Source organism: Gigantopelta aegis, chromosome 14, assembly GCF_016097555.1.
Source record: "Gigantopelta aegis isolate Gae_Host chromosome 14, Gae_host_genome, whole genome shotgun sequence".
NCBI lineage: Eukaryota > Metazoa > Mollusca > Gastropoda > Neomphalida > Peltospiridae > Gigantopelta > Gigantopelta aegis.
This window is the reverse complement of record NC_054712.1, coordinates 47,034,974-47,049,428: the sequence shown is the minus strand read 5'-3', so window position 1 is coordinate 47,049,428 and position 14,455 is coordinate 47,034,974. Positions and strand designations below refer to the sequence as shown.

Below are 14,455 nucleotides of genomic sequence, written 5' to 3'. Positions count from 1 at the left end.
ATTGGGGGGTGGGGTTGGAGGCAGGATATTCATATTTCAAAACAGACTTAAATGCAGCATTTGACAACTTTTTTTTCACTAGCCATCGGGCATGGCAATAGTAGTTATTTACTAGCCCAACATTAAATGTCACTAGCCATGGGAGTGGGGCTACCATAATCTAGAAGCCCTGATAATATTAGAGTATTCATACAGAAATCACGACACTAACTGAATTAAAGTTGGTCTACCATACCAAGCGTTCCTTTATTTCTTTCTCTCAGCTAGGATCGATCCCAGTCGGTGGACCCATTGGGCTATTTCTCATTCCAGCCAGTGCTCCACAACTGGTGTAACAAAGGCTGTGGTATGCACTATCCTGTCTATGGCATGGTGCATATAAAATGTGTTGAGTGCATCATTAAATAAAACACTTCCTCTTTCTCTCACTATTATTATGACTATTTAGGGTCTAATAGTTATTTTGACACATGGTCTAAAGAATAAGTGAGGAAAACCACAGCCACCACATAAGCTACTACGGAATTCATTCGTTCATTTATAGTTATTTTCATACTTATATTCAATTAAGGTTCAAGCACAGTCCTGGACACACACACCTCAGCTATCTGGACTATCTATTCAGGACATTAGGGGTGTGTTTAGTTGTTAGTGAGAGAGAGGTCTGTGTAGTGGCCTTACACCTACAAATTGAGTCATTAAACTTGCTCTGGGTGGGAGCCAGTACCAGGAGGCAGATCCAATACATACAGCCTCAAGTCTGACGGCTACACCACCAAAGTCAGCAAGGGGTCGTTTTTATATGCTTTTCCACAAACAGCAGCAAAAACCCACGCACAGACTGAAAGTCATGGAGCAGGATAAACCCATTACATCCCTTGAGAGATGGAAATGGATTTTTTTGATTTTTTTTCATTATTGAAAATCCAGACCCTTAACATCGAAAAAATTGCAGGAAAATTTTAGTAGTTGGTAGAAAGAAAAAAAAAATGAACTGGTGTACAACAAAATACTGATGTAAATATTAATTCTATAAAACTTGAAACTGTTCAAATACAGTAACTATAGTCATGGACAGGTTGCTTTGGTCAGATACAGTGGCGGATCCAGAAAATCTATTTAGTAGGGACCCAAGTGACATGAGGTGAAATGCCAAGGGAACTTTGGGGGAGGTTTGGAGGGGGATTGAAAATGTTTAAAAATTAAAATATAATAAAATTATAACTATCGCAAAATTTAGCGGGGGCCCAGTAACCCCCTCTATATCTGCCTCTGAGATATACATGTACATATGCTAATAAAAGATAAAAGAACTGGAAATATAAAGAGTCTAACAAATGTAAAAACGGAATTCCTCTTTCTGTCTGAATACAAACGTGAACATTCAGTAGAAAAACCTGAATCACTCTCACAGCTTTGCCATTGGCTGAAGCAAAAATTCTTCAACTAGAGCATTAAATTCTTTAGCATAGTGCAAATGAATGTTGTGTTTGCCATCTGGAAATTCGTAATACCTACAAGAATAACAATTACATTATTAATATTATAATATACATCCACAATTTTTATAACTTTTTTAGACTAGCCTACCAAATTGATTATTCTAAAATTATTTTAACTATGAATTATTATATTGAATTTCTTCTTGTTTCCAAACATAGTAAGTAATTTAATCAAGTTAAAACTACACGTTTTAAGTGATTGATTTTATAAGAGGGCTGTATATCTGTAGTTTATTGAGAATAAGGTTAGACAATACTGTTTTTGAAAGTAAAAAATCAACCAATCCGACATTCCTTTTATGCATGTGCCTCAGGCTTTCATTATTAGCAATTTGACGGAAATCTGTAGCCATTTCCAGTTTTAGTTAGCCAAACAGCCCAAAGTGCATGTAATTTACAAATTGGCTTTTTGGCAAATTATTAATGAACTGTATCATCAAATTCATATTTGATGATTTAGTTAATGACAGTTTACACTCCCCACCTCACATTCTTTATTTCACTAAGTAACCCAGATGTTCTACCCACCTGGCATTCTTTAAGTGTTGTTTTACCAACCTGACATTCTTTATGTGTTTCACGAAGTAACCCAGATGTTCTACCCACCTGACATTCTTTATGTGTTTCACTAAGTAACCCAGATGTTTTACCCACCTGACATTCTTTATGTGTTTCACTAAGTAACCCAGATGTTCTACCCACCTGACATTCTTTATGTGTTTCACTAAGTAACCCAGATGTTCTACCCACCGGACATTCTTTATGTGTTTCACTAAGTAACCCAGATGTTCTACCCACCTGACATTCTTTACGTGTTTCACTAAGTAACCCAGATGTTCTACCCACCTGACATTCTTTAAGTGTTGTTTTACCAACCTGACATTCTTTATGTGTTTCACAAAGTAACCCAGATGTTCTACCCACCGGACATTCTTTATGTGTTTCACTAAGTAACCCAGATGTTCTACCCACCTGACATTCTTTATGTGTTTCACAAAGTAACCCAGATGTTCTACCCACCTAACATTCTTTATGTGTTGCACTAAGTAACCCAGATGTTCTACCCACCGGACATTCTTTATGTGTTTCACTAAGTAACCCAGATGTTCTACCCACCGGACATTCTTTATGTGTTTCACTAAGTAACCCAGATGTTCTACCCACCTGACATTCTTTATGTGTTTCAGGAAGTAACCCAGATGTTTTACCCACCGGACATTCTTTACATGTTTCACTAAGTAACCCACATGTTCTACCCACCTGACATTCTTTACGTGTTTCACTATGTAACCCAGATGTTCTACCCACCGGACATTCTTTACGTGTTTCACTATGTAACCCAGATGTTCTACCCACCGGACATTCTTTCTGTGTTTCACTAAGTAACCAAGATGTTCTACCCACCTGACATTCTTTATGTGTTTCACTAAGTAACCCAGATGTTCTACCCACCGGACATTCTTTAGGCCGGAAAAAAAAAAATTACTTGTTTCCTATTACATGCTGGAAAAATATAGGGTAGGTAGGTAGGAAAAACATTTTATTTTGGAAAATAATTTTATTTATGGATATTAAATAAAGGTGTTGACTACCGGTATCCAAAATAATCTCTGCATGTATAGAAATGCATTATGCAAACCAACAATACCATTCATCACAGTGTTTTCCCTAGAAATCAAGTAAGGCATGGTAATGTGATGTTTTGGGGGCATATTTTATGTGCAGTTTTAAATATAAGGGCTTTTTTTTTCCATTATACAATTTTCAAAAGGACAAAAACCGTATGGCCATTTTATTTTCTATATCTATTTCATAACTTAATTAAAAAAAGGAAATATGTAGTACTATCCACATAGGTGTGTTTAAAGGCTTCTTTTTACATGGGCAACTTATAAATTTATAAAAGGCAAGGCATTTTGATTTTGAAGGCAACATGGTGCTAACCTATCTGTGGGAGAGTACATACAAAAGACCCCTTGCTGTTTAATAATAGGCAGACGGTATACTCTCATACTAACACTTAACTTCTGTACTGGTCCAGGACAGACTTGGTTGAACCTTAATTGGATAGAAACCAGTAAATAAGTTATAACAATTTCTTTTAATGAAAACTGAAAAGAAGGGTTCTGTATTTATCTGTCCAACAATAACATTTTTTTTTTTTTATGAATATTATCTTTCCTAGTGTATCTAAGAAATGGTAGACTTGCCAATTTTATAATTTGCAATGTTAGTTGTATTCTGTATGTATCCAGTATTAAAGTACACACTTGGTTTGAAGCAATCAATTGGTCCAATGAACAGAAATGCCGTACAAATGCTCAGGATGCTCAAACGAATGTTGAAAAGTAAAGTTTGTTTTATTTAACGACGCCACTAGAGCACATTGATTTTTATCTTTAATATCATCAGCTATTCGACGTCAAACACATGGTCATTCTGACACTGTTTTTAGCGGAAACCCGCGAAGTTCCCAGTGACCACTTACAAAAAATAACGAAACACATCGAGATCTTACTGACATATTTAATCATTTGATTTGGCAGTAAACTCCATCAGTATTGGTAAACATTCCCTCCTCTAGTTTATCAGAAGGTCACTAAATTTCTACAAGGCCAGTTTGTTGCTGGAGTAAATCATTAAATATAGTTATTATTATTATTATTATTATTATTAATCGGAACACCTCGCTATGCTAGATGTAGAGTAAATCGGAAAAGATCGCATATATTCATGAAAACTATTTTCCGACTCTTCGCCCGATATCTCACGAAAGTTACCGAACTTCAATTTGAAGGGAAGTAACTCCATCAATCAATTGTTAGAAGGAAACATTTTGTGGCTAACGGGTCGCCAATAAAACTAAATTTGCGACAGTAAAACCACCAATATACGTCTGCAAATCGGAAAACACAGTAGGGTTATCCCCTAAATGACACCAAATTAGTGTTTGTGATAGTTTTGGAATGTTTTCGTAAAAATTGTTGTTATATTAAAAAAACATTTTTGGATATACAAAAAAAGTTTTAGGGTCGGCAGGTTCAAATTAGGGTCGGTTGGGTAACCGGAAACAAACAATATTTTATGATATGCCTTATGTGTTTCACTAAGTAACCCAGATGTTCTACCCACCTGACATTCTTTATGTGTTTCACGAAGTAACCAAGATGTTCTACCCACCTGACATTCTTTATGTTTCACTAAGTAACCCAGTTGTTCTACCCACCTGACATTCTTTGTGTGTTTCACTAAGTAACCCAGATGTTCTACCTACCTGACATTCTCTATGTGTTTCACTAAGTAACCCAGATGTTCTACCCACCGGACATTCTTTATGTGTTTCACTAAGTAATCTGGGTGTTCACCTGACATTCTTTATGTGTTTCACCAAGTCATCTGGGTGTTCTACCCACCTGACATTCTTTATGTGTTTCACCAAGTCATCTGGGTGTTCTACCCACCTGACATTCTTTATGTGTTTCACCAAGTAATCTGGGTGTTCTTGTAAGACCATCGCATCTTTCTTGCCGTGAAGTAAAAATGTTGGACACTGGATTCTTGGAACGTCTTCTATACATATGTCACCTGAATTTAAAGATGTTTTGTCTAATGAATATTTTATGACATTTAATTATTTTCATACAGTAATACCTCTAAAAACCGGACCCTCTGTAAACCAGAATTCCATCAAAACTGAACTTAACCTTTCAAAACCCAAGGATGTCCGGTTTAGAGATGTTTAACTGTGTATGAAATTTCGGGCTTAAAATATTAATCCTTCTGTCTCCTTTTCATTCCCTCCTTTTATTTTCATCTCCTTTGTTTCAACTTCTTTCATTGTCCACTCCACATCCCAGTCCTTGTCTCACCAACTAGGACAGGAGCTTATTTCTTGTGGCCATCAGTGCTACATATTTGCCATTTCCTATTAATCAAGGATGTGATTTTTCATCTTTGTATCCGATTTCAGCTCTTTTCTTTGGTGTAAAAAGATTTTCACGAATGTTATGTTCTGGAATCTTTTAAATTGCACACAGAATTAACTTTAAGGTTTTTAAAACATTTCAATTTCTATACAAAGTTTTAAATTGCATTTTTTTCACAATTCTTCACACTTTTTTTTACATAATTATATTAAAAAACATTTATAATGTAAATAATTATCTTCATATCCTTACCTTTGTTTGACACCAAATAGCCGATGTGTATTTTTGTGTGGAGGTGTCGTTAATCATTCATTCATTCGTTTTGTTCATTGTGTATGTGTGTATTTGTGTGCGTGTATAAAATTACAATTCTTAATTGTATTTACCTTTCCGTTGTGTTAGGTAAGCATTATATGCCTCAATCCACTTTATCCACTGAGTCTGGAAGTATGTTTCTCCATAAACATTAATAAACGGAGCCCTCATTCTTTCACTCCATTTGCTAATGTCAGCAATATCTGTAACAGAGGAATGTCACTTTTATATGACAAATCAGAGTCAGACAGACAGTTCTGAAATTCTACTCTTAGACTAGTAATAATCAAATTTTGAAACATAGTAATGAATGGAATTGTTTATATAAGGCATTGTAATTGACAAAATATACTGTGCATATAATTATATAATTTGACAATACATACATAATTTATATAAACTAAACTATATTAATTACCAATAAATATTTATAGGATATTAAATGAGCTTCCATTTTGTATCATGTTTATGTTCTGAGTGAAATAATCTTCAAATGTTATGAGGTTTAGCATGAGACAATGAAAAATATTTTACACGGGACATAAACTTGATATGAAATGGTAGCAAGTATAATATCATAAGGCCGAAATCTTGCTGGTGAAATGAGCGTTTGTTTCCGCCGTAAGTCGACTCAAATCGCCGAGTTATTAGCAGTAGTGAGAAGTCGAAGTTGCTGTAATATTTTGGACCTAATCCGATTTGAAAAACAAAATCATAGAACAGATTTGAAGATCCCGACTTGTTTATTGTCATAGCTCACTTGGCACCTTGTTGCCGTATGTCGGACAGTGTTTTTTCTTTGGCGTCAAGACTGTATCCTCGAATAATCGCGAACCTGCTTATTAATGGAAAATGGTTTTTGCTCACGGGCATTGTAATGACCGATTGATTTGATGAATTTTTTTTTTACCTGGTTCAATTTATTATCAAAATCAACCAACAAATGTTAATACTCATGCCAGTTCTGCTGTGAAGAGATTAAATACATGTTATCATCTAATATTGACATTCTTCGGATACCCCTGTAAACCGGGCTATTGTTTCTCAAAGTGACGTGTGTCGTGCAGTGTGCTGTGACCAGTCAAGCGTTGTTAATCCTCGGCGACATTCATTTCAGGAATGCCAGAAAATACTAATCAATACTTAATTTTAGCATAATAGCACATCATCAACTACCTTGGAAGGGTCGATCACACCACAATGCTCGAACCAAAAACGAAGTGCCGAGTTTTTTGTTCGGTAAACCCTTATATTAACTGCTGATGGGTCGAACACATCGCTCGAACTAAATTACCAGTCCTGTCTGTGTTATTAGCTATATTTCCCTCGAACTGGTGATCCATCAAATATCAAATGGAAAACCACCGAAAAGGACCAACAATTGCTGCTCTTGCGCAGTTGGTTATTACAACCTCCTTCGGATTAATTATTTAGGCGGAACGAGCTATAGATGAATTGGAGAATCGCAACAATAGCCATGCAATCCTTTCTTTACCATACCTGTCATGTTGTGTGTTAAGCGGCTATCGGTAATGATTTTTCAAGTACAGCTAGTGTTACGGTACCTGTTCGATGAACCATGATACCAATCAAACAATTAGTGCACAAAATGGCCTCGGCGTGAAGCAGTACTCTGAACATGTCTACAAGACCAGTTTTAAATAAAACAATGGGCGAGTTACTTAGCTGTCATCACTTCAGCAACCACACATTTAATTAATAACGACAAGGGCTTCTGCATCACACAATTGGAGTAATTTGTAAGAAATTCTTTCACTCTAATATTTTGCTATATAACACCTTGATGAAATTTTTAAGTTTGCAGTTACCAAAATAATATGTATCTAATTCAACTTTCTAACTGATGTTACGGAAATATCCGATGTTGACCGAATGGTTAGGTCGAACTACCCGATGGGTCGAACACTTTCTTCAGCACCGACAGGGTTCGAGCCAACGTGATTCAACTGTACTTAATAATATCACATTTTTAATGAAACATATAAATGTTTTGTTTAAACTTTATTACCATAAGTAGTATTTTATATCAAAGTGTAAAATTCAGAATTTTTCCGATTGAATGCAGAAACTGGAGAAAGGTTACAAAATGCACTGATAAATGTTCACTTCACCTATTTTTATCAAACTTCTCCCCTTTCTCCTGGGAAGGGAGAAGTAATTTCTTCTACTTTTTCAATTCTAGATCAGGCAGGGATGTCAACAGGTCAAAGTTAAGCGAAGCGAGAAAAACAATTCGAGTGTAGTGAGAGAACAAATCTGTAATAATCCAGCTGTGGGTACCCCCCCCCCCCCCCACCCCGAATAAAAAATATAAAAAGTGCTTCCAGAGTGATACTGAGCCATCTGCTGTGGTATATAACAATACTTATGAAGTGCAATACTTATAAAGTAACAACGCAAAAGAGATAAATCATGATTCACAAATAACTTGTTTTTGGAGTTTTAGTTTGAAGTATGCAGGACCCAGGATGTCATAAATGTGCTTGCGCAATGAAAACTTCCTGTGAAACTGTAGTCTTGAACCCAAACTTAAAAGACTTCAGACAATTCTGATGACCGACATCCATCTAAACAACTTGTCAGCTATTTCTGCACCAGATAATCTTCTGGTTCCGATTGTTGTCAAACGAAGAGTATGGTTCGAGATTGGTGTTTCCGTTTTACACCAGTTGCCAAAAACTGCTGAAGGTTTATTTAAAAACTCATCGCGATCACGTTATTTAGAATTCTGGAATCTATACAGCAGTAACGACAGAAATGGTCTTCATCCCCCCCCCCCTCCCCCAATTTTTAAACCGGATTTGCACTGATGGTCCAAATGACCACAAAAAAGTCAAAAATCCACGGAAGATTGACATCCCTGATTAGGGCCTGTTTATTACCACTTAATTGATTTTAATTTATATTACTGAACTCGTTTGATTAACATTCCGATAAGGTCACAGTGCGCCAGTTGTATAATGTCATTGCATGATGTGGAAGAGTTACATCCCACTTGACAATCTTTTAAACCAAAGGGGTAATAAAAACATATATTTTGATTTTACCTTTGAAAATTTTCATATCCTTGTTGGTGACATAAGCATTAGATCCCCAAATGACGAGTTTCTTCATCACCTGCGGATTACGAGCAGCTAAAACCATCCCTGTGATGCCCCCATCACTCCAGCCAAGGACAGAGTACTTCTGTTCACCTAATTCCTAACAAAACAAAACAAATGTTTTTCTACATTATAGTGTTTTCTCTCTCTTTTTTTGTTTAATGGGCATTCTTTTTAACTAACAGAAACTCAAATAGTGCACTTAATACTATTTAATAGCAAATATGTATGTATGTATGTATGTATGTATGTTGTATGTATGTATGTATGTATGTATGTATGTTGTATGTATGTATGTATGTATGTATGTATGTATGTATGTATGTATGTATGTATGTATGTATGTATGTACAGTTGAAAGAAAGAAAGAAATGTTTTATTTAACGATGCACTCAACACAATGTATTTACGGGTATATGGTGTCAGAGATATGGTTAAGGACCACACAGATATTGAGAAAGAAAACATGCTGTCGCCACTTCATGGGCTACTACTCTTTTTGATTAGTAGCAAGGGATCTTTTATATGCAACATCCCACAGACAGGATAGTACATACCATGGCCTTTGTTACACCAGTTGTGGAGCACTGACTGGAACGAGAAACAGCCCAATGGGTCCACCGACGGGGATCCTAGACAGACCGTGCATCAAGCGAACGTTTTACCATAAGACCAAACCCTACTTTAATTAAGTGTCTCAGGTGGCGTCATGACAATAAACTTTGTTTTTATGACCCATTGCAAGACACTAATCAAAGTAGACTCTACTTAAAATCAGACTGGGTGGGACATAGTCCAGTGGTAAAGCTATTTCTCATTCCAACCAGTGCACCACGGCAAGGCTGTATGTATGTGATATGTGCCATCCTGTTTGTAGGATAGTGAATACAAAAGATCCCTTGCTACTAAAGGAAAAATGTATAAGACTATATGTCAGAATTACCAAATGTATGACATCCAATAGCCGATGATTAATAAATCAAAGTGCTCTAGTGGCGTCGTTAAACAAAACAAATTTTTACTTCTTTAGAATCTGACTTTACTGGGGGTTTACAACAAATCTTACTTTCATGAGGGCTGCTGCGTCTTGAGCATCTCTCTGGATGAATTCCAGCGGGCCAGTCGCGTTCCGGCGGAATACTTCTGCCGTAACCGCGGGGATCGAATGAAAACAGCGTGAACTGGTCTCTGTTGATGCCTTCCAGCTGTGGACTGAAGTCCGTTCTCGAGCTTCCTGTAGCCAAAGAAAAGAAAGAAATGTTTTATTTAACATCACACTCAACACATTTTATTTATGGTTATATGGCGTCAGACATATGGTTAAGGACCACACAGATATTGAGAGAGGAAACCCGCTGTCGCCACTTCATGGGCTACTCTTTCTGATTAGCAGCAAGGGATCTTTTATGTGCACCATCCCACAGACAGAATAGTACATACCACGGCCTTTGTTACACCAGTTGTGGAGCACTGGCTGGAACGAGAAATAGCCCAATGGGCCCACCGACGGTGATTGATCCCACACCAACTGTGCATCGAGCAAACGTTGTACCATTGGGCTACGTCACACCCCTCCTGTAGCCAAAGACAACAAACAACTCATTTACAATTCCACTCGTCAGTAGAGATAACTAATAATTTTAAGAGATGGCAGTAATTTGTCATTTAATCTTTACTCAAACACACTTACCCATGTACATCTACTGATTAATGACAGAAAACAATATTCTGAGCACCAGCTTTAGTAAGCATTAGCTATTATAAGGACAGTTTTACTCACCCAGTAAGTCACTATAAAGGCAGTATTACTCACCCAGTGAACAGTAAGCTACTGTAAGTCCCGTTTTACTCACCCAGTCCTCCAGGATACTATGAGCTATTTTACTCACCCAGTGCTCCAGGTAGTAGGATACTGTGAGTATAGTTTTACTCACCCAGTGCTCCAGGCAGTAGCAGGATACTGTGAGTATAGTTTTACTCACCCAGTGCTCCAGGTAGTAGGACACTATGAGTGTAGTTTTACTCACCCAGTGCTCCAAGTAGTAGGATACAGTGAGTATAGTTTTATTCACAGAGTGCTCCAGGTAGTAGCAGGATACTGTGAGTATAGTTTTACTCACCCAGTTCTCCAGGCAGCAGTAGGATACTGTGAGTATAATTTTACTCACCCAGTGCTGCAGGTAGTAGGATACTGTGAGTGTAGTTTTACTCACCCGGTGCTCCAGGTAGTAGGATACTGTGAGTATAGTTTTACTCACCGAGTGCTCCAGGTAGTGCTCCAGGCAGTAGCAGGATACTGTGAGTATAGTTTTACTCACCGAGTGCTCCAGGTAGTAGCAGGATACTGTGAGTATAGTTTTACTCACCGAGTGCTCCAGGTAGTAGGACACTGTGAGTGTAGTTTTACTCACCCAGTGCTCCAGGTAGTAGGATACAGTGAGTATAGTTTTATTCACAGAGTGCTCCAGGTAGTAGCAGGATACTGTGAGTATAGTTTTACTCACCCAGTTCTCCAGGCAGCAGTAGGATACTGTGAGTATAATTTTACTCACCCAGTGCTGCAGGTAGTAGGATACTGTGAGTGTAGTTTTACTCACCCGGTGCTCCAGGTAGTAGGATACTGTGAGTGTAGTTTTTCTCACCCAATGCTCCAGGTAGTAGGATACTGTGAGTGTAGTTTTACTCACCCAGTGCTCCAGGCAGCAGCAGGATACTGTGAGATCCATGGCCTGTCTTCTCGTAATGAAGGTTTATACCATTAACAAGCACTTTGTGCGACTGGATTCTGAAACAACAATAAACACCTGTAACACCAAGAACAAACTGAAAATGAATATGATGAATGTGTTTCTTAATAGATTTGCTAAAAACCTAATTAAGAAATTAGCAAGTTTAATGCAAAATTATTTTATAGTATTTTTATGTGGCTTATTAATTTTTTTGACTGCAAAAATCCCCAATGTTCAATTGGAACATTGGGGATTTTTGCACTGTCAACATAGACCACAATTCTACAGAGTTCCTGATCAATTATGGCTCCTCCCTCTCCCCAAACTGATGCGGGTTCAGAACTAGGATCTTGAGGAAGGGTTGGCATAGATCTAATTTAAAACACCTCCAGCACTCCCCTTGACATTGGTATGTAGGGGAAGGCTAGAGTAAACTATGCAATGCTTTGGCAATCGTCAACAACCAAATGGTCACAAGCTACTGTGTCCAAAATACAATTTTTTTCCCTAAATCTGATGCCACAGAGCTTTTCTTTGATTATTCTCAAGGCCAGTAATGATATTAAACCTACATGTTAACCAGTACCAACGCTACACGAAGAAACCAGACCCCCTTATACGCCAGAACAAGAAAGTACAGCGACTAGAGTTGGCATTTACCTTATTTAGCTGTGTGTGTGCATGTGCGCGCACGACTGTGTACTTGTGTAGGTGAATAGCAAGCTGCAACCGTCTGTTTATAAATAGGCCTACTGATATGCTTTAGAACCAAATGCTCATGTTCACCGCAACTGGTCCACCCATGATACATTCTAGGTTATGTCTCTGTCAATAATAAGATAAACATCACTATTTTTAGTAAAGATTTACGTAGCATTTTTTAAACTTGGGGGGGGGGGGGGGGGGAGAGTAGTTCACCAAGATAAACCTCGCGTGCAAGCAACACAGCGAGGTTTACCTGGCCAAGCCATTCCGCCATTAGCAGTTTCTAGACAATAACGATTACAATCACATTTCCCCACCCTAATCGTATATTGTGATCTATTTCGAGCTCAATGAGACCAAGAAATACCAACTTTGAAACGATCTTCACTTTGAATTAAAGGAAAAAAGTCCGACTTTACCGAGCCATTCTAGCAGCCATTTCGCTGGCAGACAATTTCACTGACACGCATGACAATCAAACATTTCATACGCCCCTCAAACGTATACTGATGATCTATTTCGAGCTTCACTATACTTAAGAATTTCAGACTTTGAAAAGAGTATCTTTATATTTGAATTAAAGGAAAAAAGTCCGACTTTACCGAGCGGATTCTAGCAGCCACTCATTTTTATGTCTTAAAAAAGGTCTTTGAAAGTCGTATAAGTCCGGTGTTTAGAATGTCGCCATGCATGTCAGCTGAAATTGTCTGCTAGAAAGTGGCTGCTAGAATCCGCTGGGTAAAGTCGGAATTTTTTCCTTTAATTCAAAGTCAAGATCGTTTCAAAGTAAGTATTTCTTGGTCTCAGTGAGCTCCAAATAGATCACAATATACGATTTTTGTGGGGAAATGTGACGGTAATCGTTATTTTGACCGCAATTTCGTTCCGAGTAAAATTCCTCAGAACCGTTGTCCAGAAACTGCTAATGGCGAAATGGCTAGGCCAGGTAAACCTCGCTGTGTTGCTTGCACGCGAGGTTTATCTTGGTGAACTACTCCCCCCCCCCCCCCCCCCCCCCCCCCCCTCCCCCCTCATTCGGACCCGCTACTACTTTTGCTGGAAACTATAAATTTAAACATATAGCTGCTAACCCATGTGTCACTTTAGATGTGTAGTGCCGTCTAATCAAATGAACATTCCGATAAGGACTATTTGTCAAACTGCCAGGACAGAAAACTTCAATGTTTACTGCTGAAAACAAAAGTCGACGGAACATCCTTCCGATGTTGTGTGCAACGCTCCTCCCTTTTTTGAGCACCACATTACAACGCAAGCGGGTTATTTATGGGAATAGTGTGTATACATGTGCGTGTGCGTGCGTGCGTGTGTGTGTGTGTGTGTGACATATAGGTTCTACAATGCTTGGATTTGTACTGGAAGGTCACAATATATATCACCTTATATACTTAACGTGATGAGGGAGGGGAGTTGTCCTGTCCGTACCTAACGCTACATACGGACCTTTTAAAGTTGTATGCACGTACTACGGTAAGCGAGCTTACAGTTCGGCAATGCAACAGTAAGTAAACAGAAAAGGAAACATTTGAAGCATTTGTTCAAACTAAATCAACACCATGCTGTTTATTTTCTTACCGAAAGGTTATATATTTTGCCATTTACTTACATCTATGTCACTTGCAAACGCGCGCCTTGCACTGGGCCTATTTACTGTTCAGCAGGAAAACTATTTTAGAAACAAACTTGTGAAAATACAAGAAACAAAATGTATATATTCTAAGATTCTTTTAGTTTGTTGCCATAAACAGTAAAAGCCCATCCCCTGGCAATGTCAGTACTCTTTACCTGAACTCACAAGCATAAATTCTGTGTACGTCCATGCGGTTAACTGTTTAACAAAAACATAAACAACGCACTGAGATTGCGACACAGTATCGACAGGTAGCTCGAACAGCCCTTTTGTTTGGAATGGGAAACAAGTTAAATATGGAGAATTAAGTCTGTATCTCGAGAGAAATTGCAGTTCAAGCATCGTATCTACCACTAGGCTACACGAGCTACGAGGAGATGGGGGGGGGGGGGGCGAACTGACCCTAGGACTGGAGCAAATCCTCCAATTCGGGAAAGTAAATTGTTTTATTTAACGACGCACTCAACACGTTTTATTTACGGTTATTACGGCGTCGAAAATTCGTGAA

At 38.0% G+C, this 14,455-nt stretch overlaps 1 protein-coding gene across 1 annotated transcript; it reads right to left on the bottom strand.

Moving 5' to 3' along the window:
• Positions 1–52: 52 nt before the first annotated feature.
• LOC121388402 (valacyclovir hydrolase-like) lies at positions 53–13,517 on the bottom strand. Its single transcript, XM_041519712.1, is given in 8 exon segments — positions 53–1,514; positions 4,964–5,087; positions 5,815–5,946; positions 8,812–8,965; positions 9,932–9,982; positions 9,984–10,099; positions 11,553–11,650; positions 13,391–13,517. Coding segments are annotated over 8 exon segments (906 nt in total). The 5' UTR covers positions 13,516–13,517; the 3' UTR covers positions 53–1,408.
• Between the last annotated feature and the right edge of the window lie 938 nt (positions 13,518–14,455).